Below are 14,565 nucleotides of genomic sequence, written 5' to 3'. Positions count from 1 at the left end.
TGTTATGAATCTACTTATCATTTTACAAACTACATATAATACTCATAGGCGAGACAAAATTAAGAAATGTACAGCGATGAGTAAAAAAACTTAATGTGGAATACAGGAAACTGCAAAGAGTAGAAATATCTGAAGGAGCTTGCAGACGATATAGTGATCATAGTAGATAATGAAGTGATAACCCGAAAACTAAACTGAAAGTATTCAAATCCATTTACCGACCAGTGTTAACACACAGCTGTGAATCATGGATACTCACAGAAAAGCAAAAGAGTAGAATCCAGACGAGTGAAAGTAATTACGAAGAATAAGAAAAAGGATGGTCCAAGGAAAACATGGGATAAGACAATACGACACATACAGGAAAGAGGAATAACATGGGCAGAAGCGAAGCATTTAAGTACTAACAGAAAAGACTGAAAATTATTTTGTAAAAATAGTTGTTAAGAAAGGTGTAATTTGTGAATTGAAGGGGGTTATATTTTTCAGGAGTGATTAATTTTTGGGAAAGAAAGTTTTTGGCTTTCTATTTTTGGTATCAAGATGGAGTAGTAGAAAGCCAAACACTTTCTTTCCCAAAAAGTGTAATTTGTGTTTGATATAACTCACCCTAGACCAGTGTATGGTAGAATGGTGCTTGATTATATATTAGATTAAGGTCAATATAGAAGTGATCAGAATAGTACTATCCTGAAATGCCAACGAAAAACGAATCCACGTGTCTCGAGAAATGAAATCGAGGAAGGTTAATGCAGTCAAGCTACTGGAAAATAATCAAAAGATAAATAGATGAGTACTATTCTGATCATTCCCATATTGATTTCAATTTAAGAGCCACCGGTAGACAGCTGTTTCAGCCTACTGGGCATCGTCAGTACCGGGCAGGCGGTCCTCGATTGAAGACAAAATGTGAAGAACCAGGAAAAGTACTTGATAAAAGTAATTGCGTAAACGCAAGCGAGACATACGTGGAACCACCTATTGAGACATATATGAGACATATTTATGACGTTTTACCAAATAGTTCAATGGTGAAAAAACAGGATTCATAACATCCAATTACGAACGTCGACAAATAAATTATAAATCATTTTTATGATCATCTCATTAAGAAACTATTTTGGTATATTTACAGTCCACCAAAACCATCATATGCCCGATATTTTGCAGGGTTATTCATTCAAATTTTTTGAAGTAGTAGTCGCATGGAATATCATGTGTGTTTTGTTTTTTTTTTGATAGGTCATCCTACTGTTATTTACTCACATCAATAGTTTTCCCATCATCAAGACGCCCAGGAATTTCTTCGATATATTATCAAAGTTTCATAAACAACACCTCACGATTTGATATCTACAAACTTTATCTGAAAAATATATCAAATCACTGAGCTACTGTGTTAGCGAAACATGTCATGATATATTTTTCAAATAAAGTTTATGGAAATCAAATCGTGAGGTGTAGTTTATGAAGTTACTGTGGATCTTCATCAAGTAACGGCCGAATCAATCAGAAAAAAAATCATTTAGAAGGTTTACATGAGAACCTCAATGGAATTACTGAGGAACATAAACGGTCCTTAACGGAGATTGACGAAAAAATGAGCGACAGAGGAAAAGCGCTGAGATATTTGAACATGGCCAACTCTAAGATTGTAGACAATTTCGTTGGTCAATTAAAATCCACTATGAAGTGGACACAATGTGAATTCTCATCAGTAACTTTCGATCCTCTCTGGGATTGGTCTCTCCCTATACCAAAAAGAACTGTCCAATTGAGTTTGTCACAATGCTTGGGTTTCTTCACAAGAGTAGAAACTCTGGATGGAGATAAAAAACCAACTTGTCCGGGGTGCAAGGAAAGAAGAAAATGCAGAAAGTTCCTATCAATCCATAAGTTTCCCCGTATTTTAGTAATTCATTTAGAAAGATTCTCTACAACGGAAAGATTCAGAGGCAAATTGAATGTTGCCATTGACTTTCCTTCAGAAGGATTAGATATGAGCAATTATGCAACAGACAATGTTGCGCCTTGTCGTTATAATCTATATACGCTTTCGAATCACAGTGGGACTACACAGCTTATTGCAAACACCCTTATAGTGGCACGTGGCATGAGTACAACGATTCACACGTATACCCAATTTCACCGAAATCTTTTGTAAGTAAGGAGGCATATGCCCTCTTTTATGAACAGGAGGAAACGAAGCAGCACTTTTGAGGCGTTTTATTTTTCTTTTTCTATGAGCTAAATTCTGTTCATTGATTTGTATTTCATTATGAAACATACTTGAGATTGAAGCAAAAAAAAAACATGTCTTACCTTCCAACACATCATACAGTTTATCCTGAGTAGGATCAAACTGCCCGCAAGGTGGTTCGACGCAGAAACTCTGCCAAGGCTGATAGTTAAAGCACGTCAGAAAACCAGTATCTTGCCATCCTTCTCCAACATGAGCAGGGGCATCGAATTCAGGCAAGACGCGAACGCCACGTATCAGTCCATACTCGATAATTTCTTTGATATCGCTATCGGTATATATTTTGCTGGGGGTATACGCTCCATATTTTGTGAGGTTAGGGTACGACTTGGAAACGTAGGGAAAACTGTGAGAGTCCGTGATGTGCCAGTGGAACGTATTGAGTTTTGAGGCGCCCATGGCTTTGATGGTTTTTTTGATGACTTTGACTGAAACATAGTTCCTGGATGTATCAAGAAGAATTCCTCTGTATGGGTAAGCCGGCCTATCCGTGATCAGAACGTCCCTGAAAGCATGATGGAATGAAATGTAATCCACTTAGATATATATTAGGTTATTTCAAAAGTTTTATCCGTTTTAATGTCATGTGTATTTGTAGCTCCATATCTCAATAAATATTCATTCTACTGTGTGGGGATGTATACTGATTGATATAAAATTTCGTACTCTATAACTTGATGCTGTTGATTTTTTTCCTAATATCAATGTTTTGCCCCTTTTCAGCTTATGACTCTTATGGCACTTTCATCATTTCTAATATTCTGAACACGAAGCTCGGTATTTGGCGTTGGTTAGATATAAAAGAAAAAGTACATTCTGAGTTTTTCCAAATTCTAACCTCAAGGAGGCTGGACCTTCTTATGGCAATAGACGTAAAAATGAAATATCTGGCGTAGAATAAATCCAAAGACAACAATACGTGAATTATGAAGCCAAGCTCTCTTCCAGTAGAGATCTTTTCATCTCTAAAGTCTATCCAAATCCAAGATAGAGTAAAACAAAACAAAACCGAAGCGTGATGTTCACGTGATCGCCCAGTGTCAGATGGAAAGGGCAGCGTTCATTGGTGAATTCGCCTTCTTGGTACGAGTTCGGTACCAGCACAGGGTTGTAATCAGTCGCTTGCGTGTTTGTGTGGCGTGCGTTATAGTATATTGTTTAAAATTGTTTTCCAAGATGTCCAGTACAGACACTGCTGATGACACTGTGAGCTATCCGCTGAGTCCAGCCAGGAAACGATCCAAAAAAAGACATTTGAGAGTGATTTTAAATGTGTTCAAGAAAGAGATGGAAGAAATTGAGACATCGACTGTCGACGAAGTCGTATCGAAAGTTTCCCATAAAATTGGAGTGTGTTGCGCTTCGATTTACAATGTTCAACGGGAATATAAACAAAATCCTACATTTTCCAAACCGAATACAAATCAGAATCGTCAAACCATTATAAAATCAATAGATGATGCTGATAAACATGCAATCAGGAAGAAAGTGCATGAGTACTTTTTCAGAAATGAAATACCCACGATAGACAAAGTACTCACAGAAATAAATGAAGATGTTTTATTGCCAAGTTTTAAGTGGTCAACACTCCATAAAGTATTGAAACATTTGAATTTTGTATAGAAAAAACGAGGGCGCAAAAGTTTATAATTGGATAAAGAGGAAATTGTGATATGGAGAAGAGAGTATTTGACCAAAATTAAATATTATAAGGAACAACAGAGAACGATTTATTATATGGATGAAACCTGGGTTAATGCTGGTCATACTACCCCTAAAGTATGGGTCGATGAAACTGTGACCTTATCTAGGAGGGCCTTTCTAGATGGACTATCCACCGGATTAACAAATCCATCAGGTGAACTTATATTTATATTAAGACCTGCCTCAATCTCAATATATAAAAAGTAACCCTCGTATTTGTTTTATTTACTTACATACCTCTTCATAATTTCAGGTAAAGGAAAACGGCTTATTATTTGTCACATCGGCAATGAGAATGGGTTTGTTGCTGAAGGGCTGTGGTGTTTTGAGTCGAAGAAACTGGAGATTATCACAAAGAAATGAACGGTGAATCTTTCGAACAGTGGTTTTCCAAAGTTCTACCCCATCTGGAGGATAATGCTGTGATTGTAATGGACAATGCACCTTATCATTCGCGACGGTTAGAGAAGATTCCGACAACGTCTTCAAAGAAGGTTGAAATCCAAAATTGGCTGCGATCAAAGAATATTAGCTTTGAAGACTCAATGCTAAGAGTACAGCTACTAAAAATTGTCAAGGAGCGCAAGCTTGAATACCAAAAATTTATAGTCGATGAGATGGCAGCAGGCCAAAACAAAATTGTCCTTCGCCTGCCTCCATACCACTGCGAGCTCAATCCCATCGAGTAGTGTGTGTGAAGAATTTTGTAGCTCACCATAACAACACGTTCAGATTTGCAGATCTCAAAGTACTTTTTGATGATGCTTTGAAAAGGGTCACAGCGGAGAAATGGGAGAAGTGTGTTCGTCATGTGATATCGGAAGTCGAGACAAAGATGTGAAAGCTTGATAACATAATAGAGGCACAAATCGAGCCACTGATAATTCAGATTGGTGAGGATGACACTACTGATGAAGAGACAAATTCATCCAGTTTAATAATTTTCATTAATATTCCTTTTGATTTTACATAAAATAAAAATTATCAATGAAGAAATAATTACGTCTCTTTTCATATAATGCTTGAGTGCGCTGTGAAAAATCCAATGAAAGTATTTTTATATTACACATATTATATGCATTTTTTCCGTTAAACTGCAAAACTTGTGCATTTCACTCGTTATTATAAAAACGTTTTCCTAAGTGTGATATAGCATTTGCGATCAACAAGATGTTGGTTAACATCCACTCTATTTTGGATTTGAATTTGCTTCAGACCTCTCTAATCATATAAACGATTTTTAAACGAGAAAGAATTCTGACTATAGAAACACTTTATTATTAGTCAGTGGACTATGCTTGAAGACTGGCAGTAAACAAATCTGAAGAAATGAACTTTGAACGTTCAAGCCAGTCTCGAATATACCTACACAGTAGGTTGTTTACTGCCAGTCTTCAAGCATAGCCCTCTGACTAATAAGAAAGTTTTTTTTCCTTGTTTAAGGGTCTTCATCCCTGAAAAAAAAGGAGTCAGAAACGATTTTTCTTATTCTGATTGAGGAAAGATTGTATGAGTGTATAAAGGAAAAATAATAAAAAAAATATTTTTCGAATATTAGATGAATAAAAAGTATTCTCTCTCATTTTTGGGCATTTTTCTTCAATTCCACCATCAAAACTAACGAATATTTTGGTGTTATTCCATTTCGGTATTGAAGCCTATCATTTTCTCAGTTAAACGACTTTCTCATTTTTCTTTTTAATGTTTCCTTTATTTTGTTATTAATTTAATAAGAATGTGTTATTTATACGAATTTGATTTCCTTGCATTATGCCTTTCGAAATGGGAAATATCAAATTTTATCAAAGTCAACTAATAAAGTTTTGCTTCAGCCGTCGACTAGTGAAAACTAATTATTACTTTTGAATCTGTAGTCAGAATAGTAGATGAATTTCTTTTAAATGACACGCCCGTCAGGTAGCTCCTCCCACACGTCTGGTGAGGGAGAGAGAGAGTATCGTAGAGCCATTGTAAAATGTAGCACAGGGTCGGATTGAGAATAGGAAAAGATAAAAGTTATTCTGACCGAACGAAAGATTGAAATATTGAAATTTCTACAATAACCAGATAGTTTTCAACTTACATATCTGTATGTTTGCGTGTGTACACGTTTATATCAAATTTTGCAAGTCTAATATCTTCCGATTGGTTTGAAATTTTACAGGTATTCATTACTAGGGACAAAACTTCATGATATTTTCATATTAAGAAATACTAAGATGGAGGCTCTAGAATGTTGGACGAATTTCGTTATTTTTGATTTGATTACAATCAAAATTGGTAGCAAAAACATTGTTGGATTTCATTTATTTTCAACAGTTGCATACACATCAGCGGAATTGAATTATTCACGATTGGTATTGACTTATATTTTCTAACCCTTTATATGGAATCAGACATATTATTTAAACTGTGGACCTTTCCTGCAAAATATTATATTTAAATCATTCAATTTTAAAAATATATCTGGCAATATGAATTAATTTTGAGGAAAAATAGGAGTAATTTACCCCGGAGAGCCCTAGATGAATTATTTTTGAGGATCCGACTATGAATCATAAAATCTTTCCGTCATTTCGAACTAATGCTGAAAATTGATATTGTGAAAGGACCCTTACTTGAAAGACAAAATCTGATACTTGATTTCTCAATTTTTTATTCATAAGTATCATCTGATTTTCTGAACACCCTGCTCGTGTTTTCGAAAAAATAAATTTTGAACAGAACACGACTATAAATCACAAAATAACCCATAGCCATCTTTATGCTGCTATTTTGAATTCTTGAAATTCATTAAAGATTCATAATGTGCGACCCCGAAAACCCCATTGTACCAAATATGAATCTGATAACACAACTTGTCTGTCACCTTGAATTCATTAATTTTGACAATACATTTATATTTTAGGGCCCCAAAAAATCCACATACTAATTTCAAATCGATTCGGACCATAATCACATATCTCGTTCGATATCTTGGAACCGTCATCTTGAATTCGTTAAGTTTGACAAAAGATTCATAATCTCTGACCCCGAAAACTTCCTTATAGCAAGTCAAATCGGGCCCTAATCACAAATCTCGTCCGCATCTTGAATTTATCAATTTTGATAAAAGATTCATAATTTTCAAATAATCTGCAATTTTCGTGCAAACTTTGAGATCAACACGAAAACGAACATGTTTTAATCTAAAATGTAATTTGGAAGAACGAACACGTCGGCGAATAAAGTTAGGCCCTGGAATGCCCCGGCCTGGTCAAGTTAGAGTTAGGGAGGAGTTTGTATTTATTTCATCGGGCGAAATCGCACTGCCATCTGGCGGTATACGTTTTCGTAACTAAAGGCTAAAGACACTTAAAGGAATCGGGCACATTTCGGATATGCAGTTGGTTAGTACCTCGTCCACTAGATGAAGTGACATTTTGTTGTTTCGCTCCAACTTAAGAAGAGGAATGAAATACTCTGAGAGAATTCCGATTTTCAATTATGGAATATCATTAACTTTAGGTAGATAATGGTCACTATCTTGCACTGATGAGTGGCTAATGAGCCCGAAACCGGTATGGAAGTGTGCCCGTTCCAAAATTGAAGGTCGACTCTTTCAGTTGTATTGCCAATTGCATACGCAGGAAATTTTCTGTGAAGATTCCTGCACTGACGCCTGTCGGATATAATTCAACGCCCTTCGTGGTATTAGCCAGGGGAGTAGTTGTTTTCTGATAGGCGTCAGTCCATTAAAGTTCATTTCTTCAGATTTATGAAAAATATAATCCCAGAGAGTCCCAGAGACAGTTCTTACAGAAATTCATCTTTCCATGAGAGTAAAAAATTGTACAACCATATTTCTTTGGAATTTGAAAAAGTCGCCTAACTACGGCCTATAGCAACAGAATTTTACAACTAAACTCCAAATTCATATTGCCTTTGAGAAAGCGACTTATTTTGGATCAAAAACGCTATAGATTATATTCATGTGGAAAAACTGTTTTGAGAACTTTTATTCCACAAGGTCGCCGTTCGCCAAAAAGAAAAAGAGTTCTTGAAAAGTGTAGTTCAAGGTTTGTTAACATGACTACAGCTCTTTTTTGATGGGTACTGCGAACATTTATTTGTTTCCTCCATTCAAATAAATTCATACTTTTTGCCAATGATAGATACAACACTCATTTGCTAAAATTTCATTACGTGATTCAAAAATTCGCTGGATGCCAAACTTTAAAATATACTACACGAAATTTAGAAAAACTCAAGTAAACAGACTTTGAAAGCCGAAGTGAAGATGATTTCTGCTAAATAACTGCTTCTACTATTGAGGCATTGTAACAACAATATCCTCATGGTCTTACGTCGTGTCTTACGTCACACACCATCTCTTAAATATTAAGTGGTTGTTCATGTATATTTATACAGATTTTTATGCTTGATTTCGTTAAATATTCCACATTCTTGTTTTTTCCCCAATGGTGTGTCTTTTCAGTTATGTTTTAAGAGTATTTGAAAAAATACCTTTCAGTTTTATGTTTTATACGTCTTCAGCTCTCGTTCTATTTTCCAGGTTATCAAGATTGTTTGAGATATTTGAGTCTCCAATCAACTGGATGATTCTTTTTTGGTAGAATCTAGCACCCTCAGGACCCGCTTAAGGGTAATGCTCCACATTTATGAGCAACATTCTAAAAAAAATCAATATGAGTTTTATAAAAAATGAAGAGTTGCTACGGGGTCTCTGGAACACCACCACATAGGGTATATCGAATATTTTGTAGCCAGCTGCAGATCGAACTATATTGGACCAAGAAAGATATTGTTAGAACACCAGTACCTATAGTCTATTTCAAAAGAGTGTAGAGTAATAAAATCTCATTAAGTATTCAAAAGCGCTACAGGGTGATCCGTCAATAAATTCTGTCACTTCCCTAGTCCGCATTGCAAAATTATGTCGTTTCATAAAGAGCAGGTAGGTATCACCCTGTTTTAAGGGATTTGTCCATTGTTATCGACGGATAAATACTGAGCCAGAGGCGCGCTAGTGGGATAATTGCCAAAAGAATATGCATTCATAAAAATTATATTAAAGGAAATAAAAATTTAATACAGCAGAACAGTGTTATTAAAAAAATATAAAATGTAACAATAAAATATATACGAACCGAAATCGGGAAATACTCACAAACACACACGAACGAACTTTACGTATTGAAACACTTGTGGGGACTTTAAATCAATTTATTCACAAAAACGACAAGAACTTTACTGGATACGTTATTACAATTTGACACTTGAACAATACTAAAACTGTGAACTTCCCTTAACGTTTAACAACACTCTATTTATACCCTAATTGAATGTTCTAGAGATTACTAGGTACAATTTTCGAGAACCTTCCGAGAAAATAATTATTCAGACTACCCTTAATTCTAAACCCTAACCTAAGCAAAAGTGTCACTGTCACTGATACACTGGTCTCTGTCCAGATTGCTTATCCCGCTACAGTATATTTACAATTCAATTAAATTATTCTACATCAGTATAGTCTTCATCCGAAGAACTGTCATCATCCCCTGGTGTTATAATTATAGGGTCAACCACCTGATCGACCAAGTTGTCCAGTTCCCACATTTTATCTTCCTCTTTTAAAACATGCTGGATTGCTTTTTGCCAGTTTTCTGATGTGATTTCCATAATGGCTTGATCAAACAATACCTTGACATCTTTCATTTTAAATGTGGTATTGTGCCTTGCAACATATCCTTTAACTTGTGCCCATATAAGTTCTATAGGATTTAATTCGCAATGATATGGCGGTAGGCGCAGCACAGTTACTTTATACTTTTCTGCTACATCTTCTACGGCATATTTCATGAAGCGAGATTTATGTTGTTTTACTATGGCTAGTAGTTCCTTCTTTACTGAATTCGTCTCAAACTGAATACCTTTTTTTGACAGCCAGTTAATAATTTCTTGCTTTCTCCAAGCTGAAGTTGGTACCTTCTCTAAGCGCCTTGAATGGTAGCTTGCATTATCCATAACCACGACCGAATCAGCTGAAAGAAATTTTAACATTTCCCCGAAGTAGTCTTCGAAGACATCCGAATTCATGTCCTCATGATAATCTCCCGTCCGGCACGACTCAAAGCTTAACAAACCTTCTTTTAAAAATCCGTCTTCGCTTCCAATGTGAGCAATTATAAGCCTCTTCCCTTTTCCCGAAGGCACTTTAATACCCGTCGAAAGGCCTTCTATGAAAGCTTGGCGAGAACTTGTTATATTTTTATCTTGCCACATTTTTTTGACTATATAACCTTCGTTTATCCACGTCTCATCAAGATAAAAAATTTTCTTTTGCTCTCTGCGGTACTGCTTTATAGTTGTCAAATATTTTCGTCTCCAGCAAACAATTTCATCACTTTCCAGTAATAGTGCCTTTCGATTGTGCTTTTCCCAGGCAAAATTCATACTTTTTAAAGTTTTCCATAAAAGTTTTCTGGATATCAAAGGAATATCGTTATCTTGGCTTATCTCGATAAATATTTTTTCAAGAGTGGGTATTTCCTTTTTAAAATAAAACGAATGAACTTTTCTTCGAATGTCACATTTGGTGTCTTCATCTAAGATTTTTATTGGTCTTCCTGATTTTCTCTTGCATGGACTTACCTGGCCTGATATCTTTCTTTCTCGCAATAATTTAAAAATCGTGGACTGTCCAATTCCAGTCATTCGGGCACATCGCTCAACACTTTCTTGCACAGACAAACTAGGGTGATCGTGTTTTATGCAATCATATACATTTAAAATTATAACTTTTTCGCAAACAGATAGCGGAGAATTTTTTACACTTCTTTTCTTTGGAGTAAATGTCCCCATTTTATAACTTTTTCACTATTTCTATATCACAATATCACTGTACGTTTAATTGGTGTAGTAACAATTACTATTATAACTCGAATGTTTAAGACACCATTACAATATATTTAAACCCTTTTTCTTAATTACCTGGGTTTAATAGGTATTGCATGATTGGTGGGCAGGGTCAAAAAGGGATTATTATAATGACATGGCACCTCGGAACTAAGTGTTAACCCTTTTTTGAGAAATCATGCTCAAGTATATGAACCCAAATTGCATATTAAATAAGTTTACAAGAACCACTAAAATTAATCTTAATCTTTTTTTAAGAAATTTTACTTACCTAAATACATGTAGGTACTTAGTTTTAGACCAAATTACTTCCCAAAAATGGCCTTTTATTATTATCTATGTCTGTAATTTTTAATTTACTTTAATTATTAAGTTCAATAATCCTAAGATTTGCCTACGCCCATGGACGACAACGAAATTCAGGCAAATTTTATGACACTTCATGATTTATTACTCTACACTCTTTTGAAATAGACTATAAACATGTAGTCAGAAATCATTCTTGTCATCACGTTCAAAGCGGTTGACAAAACTCAAAGCTACTATCTAAGAAAGCGCTGTTGTTCTTGAAATGAACTGACTACTAAGAGCTAGATTTCCGACCTGTTTTTTTGGAATCAAAGATATGAGAATGGTTCCACTGGTTGAACTGACGGAAATGACGACAAAAGGGTAGTTCGCAGAGAACAGTCCAAATCCAGAACTGACATTAATTGTACAGAACAAATACTCAACTTACCTTGGAATTTGCAACTCGTCTCTCAAATCGTCGTATATTATCAACTGGGTGAGTGTTTGGAGACCGTGTCGAGCTCCAAAGAAAGTAGTAGCTGTGATGAGCACTTGAATCCGCCCATCCGATAATTCGCTTATGTTCAAAGTATAGCTCTCGTCTGTGTCCAAAGTTAATCGTGACACTGAAGGCTTCTTGATATCGACGTTGACTATCACTGATTTACCACCTGCTTTGATGTTTCCTCTCGCCGAGGCCTGCAATATGAATAAATAGAAATATAATATTCTGTTATAATCCAAGTATGTTGAAACATTAGTAGTACCAACCTAAGTAATGGAGCTCATCAGGACCAGAAGACACCTGTAGAGAGGATACCAACGGACACTTGCCCCAACGGACAAAAGATGCTTGCACAGAGCCAGCAAAGTTCTGTGGCAAAAGCTGCGTGTACTTCGAGGCCAACGATGGACAACCCGTCTGGCAGAATTCAACACCGAAGACCAGTCTATATAGAATATGCAGAGCGTCCTAAGCAAGAACCACCAAAAACCAGGCCCACCAATACACGGTAAGCATTGTATCGTCTACATCGATCAAGAGACAATTTCGAAAAATAGAATAGAGAAAATTAGGTTTCCATTACAGACGAGGTGGAAAACGGTCGAATAGAGGGTGTGCAGAATGGTGCGAAGGGACGATGCTCAACCCCTGAATCCCACATCCCCCGAGGAAGTCAGAGGCATCGTAAGAGGCCTTGCTAACCGGAGATTCCTAGGTCCGGATCAAATCCCAAACTGGGAGCTGAAAGCCCTACCCGGAAAGTGTAGAGCGGCAATAACGAACATCACCAAGACTATACTCCGACTGTAACATGTCCCCGGTCAATATGATCCCGAAGCTCAACAAGAATACCACTTTCCCCAAAATCATTGCCCGATAAGCTTGACCCCATCGATGATCAAGGTGACAGAACGCGTCATACTGAAAAGACTTGAGTTCAACACCAACGAACTAAGAATCCTAGTGGATGAACAGGTCCGTTTCCGGTCAATACTCCGGTCAATACTCTAAGGAGACAAGAAACTAACGTCACATCTCATATCCACTAGAGGTTAGGGCTGACGAGAGCCGCTAGTCATAAACTCTACCCATCAACACCAAAATATCCTGCAGATTTCAATATTCATATCAACTTAAAAAACGTAAGTAACACCCTGTCACTCTATACTTGTTCTTATATTTGGAATGGGTATAGAATCGACCATAACTGGCTGGATCTATACCATGCTAGTAAACAGAACTGCAACTACGACTCTTCAAGGCGAGGATATCAGGTTCAGGGTCACCAGGGGCTGCCCTCAAGGTGGGATACTATCTCCCCTTCTGTGGTCGCTCCTGGTGGATAGTCTGCTTGATCCCTCGACAGAAAAGTTGCAAGCTTATGCAGATGACCTTGTCATCCTGGAAAGGTCCTGGCAAGGTCCACGTCGGGAAAGGTAGCTTGTAATATCCTCCAAAGCGCGTTGAACGTTGTTCACAGTTGGTGCCTGAGGAAGCAGATGTCTGTCAACCTCAGCAAAACTGTGTTAATCCCCTTCACCAAGAGAAGGAAATTGGACGATCTAACGCCACTTTCACTTGTGCACATTGCCAATTGCACAAATTAATTCGATGCAGAGTGCAACAGACTGTTGGTTGACATTGGAAGTCACAGCATTCTGGAAATGACCTCTGACTTTATGCCTCCAACTGTCAACTACTAACTGCCTTATAAAGTACTGTTTCCGAGTAGAGAGGACTGGATCCTGCTGGAGAAGGAGATATTAAGAGCAGATAGTTGTTGGTTCACAGACACCTTTCGGTTCTGGTGCAGTTGTTTTCAGTCGCAGACCCAAGACAGAGTTATCTACCTGCCTAGGAACTAGGAAGCGGAAATTTACGCTATTGAATTGTGTGCGGAGAGATTGGATAAATCCTACCTCACTCACAAGTCAATAAAAATATTCTCGGACAGTCAAGCGGCGTTGGAAGCTCTTGGCTCCCACCGAGCAACGTCTAAATTGGTAGCAAACTGCCAAAAAAGACTCTCCTTGATAGGAAGACTAAACAGATTTTCTCGGGTCTGGATTCCTGGCCATACTGGCCTGGAAGGCAATGAAGCTGGTGACTCTCTTGCAAAGGAGGGTGCTGCGAGCGACTTCATCGGACCAGAACCAGTCATTGGCATCGCTTTGGGCTTTGCCAAACAAACACTTAACACCTGGATGGCAAGAAGAGTTATGGACTTCTGGCAGAATCTTCCAGGATTGGCTACCTCCAAGGCGTTTATTCACCTTTTTATTCATTGTTGGACTACAGTAGGGATGAACTACGATGTCTAACAGGCCTTCTTACAGGTCACTGTCATTTGAATCATCACATGCAGAGACTTGGACTGTCGGGAGACAGTGTGTGTCTCCTCTGTCTGGAAAATGATGAAACTGCAGAGCATATACTTTGTGCCTGCCCCGCTGGGGACCGAATCAGGTTATTTGAGTTCGACAGTTCCGTACTCTTACCATCTGACCTGAAAGACCACCCACCATATAAACTAATCGGCTTCGTTAAGAAGCTGGGTTCATTTGGCCGAGTGTGAATAGGTGTGAGCCACAATAAACCCTTATGGGTTGCGGTGGAGGGTCGAATAGAGCCACTCACTTCAGACCTACCTACCTACCTATATCTGGAAAAATCACAAATTACTTTGGATATCGTAGATATACTGGACTATTCCTTGATCTGTTTGCCGTTAGAATGTTGAAAACATTCTGGTCAAATCCTTCTTTCAGTTAACCAGCTATCGCCCCCTATGAACACTAAGCCTCAAAAGGATTAACGAGGTCTTACATTTTAACGTGCAATGAATTAGGTTGATTGGAACCTGGGTTTCCAGAAACCCATGCCAAAC

The 14,565-nt window shown here is 37.3% G+C and overlaps 1 protein-coding gene across 4 annotated transcripts in view; it reads right to left on the bottom strand.

Moving 5' to 3' along the window:
• The window catches only part of Hexo1 (beta-hexosaminidase 1), a 55,964-nt gene that overhangs the window by 9,847 nt on the left and 31,552 nt on the right, over window positions 1–14,565 (bottom strand). For all 4 annotated transcript variants that reach the window (XM_074175847.1, XM_074175849.1, XM_074175848.1 and 1 more), the window contains 2 exons: window positions 11,622–11,872; window positions 2,323–2,765 (listed from right to left, as the gene is read on the bottom strand). In XM_074175847.1, the coding sequence (XP_074031948.1) occupies window positions 2,323–2,765; window positions 11,622–11,872 (694 nt within the window). The remainder of the gene's footprint in view (window positions 1–2,322; window positions 2,766–11,621; window positions 11,873–14,565) is intronic.

The sequence above is a fragment of the Leptinotarsa decemlineata genome, unplaced genomic scaffold (genome assembly GCF_025532065.1).
Source record: "Leptinotarsa decemlineata unplaced genomic scaffold, Ldec_3_MD MMD2_tig00001393_RagTag_RagTag, whole genome shotgun sequence".
NCBI lineage: Eukaryota > Metazoa > Arthropoda > Insecta > Coleoptera > Chrysomelidae > Leptinotarsa > Leptinotarsa decemlineata.
Note: the sequence above shows the minus strand (reverse complement) of the source record. Positions and strands in the feature narration are given on the sequence as shown.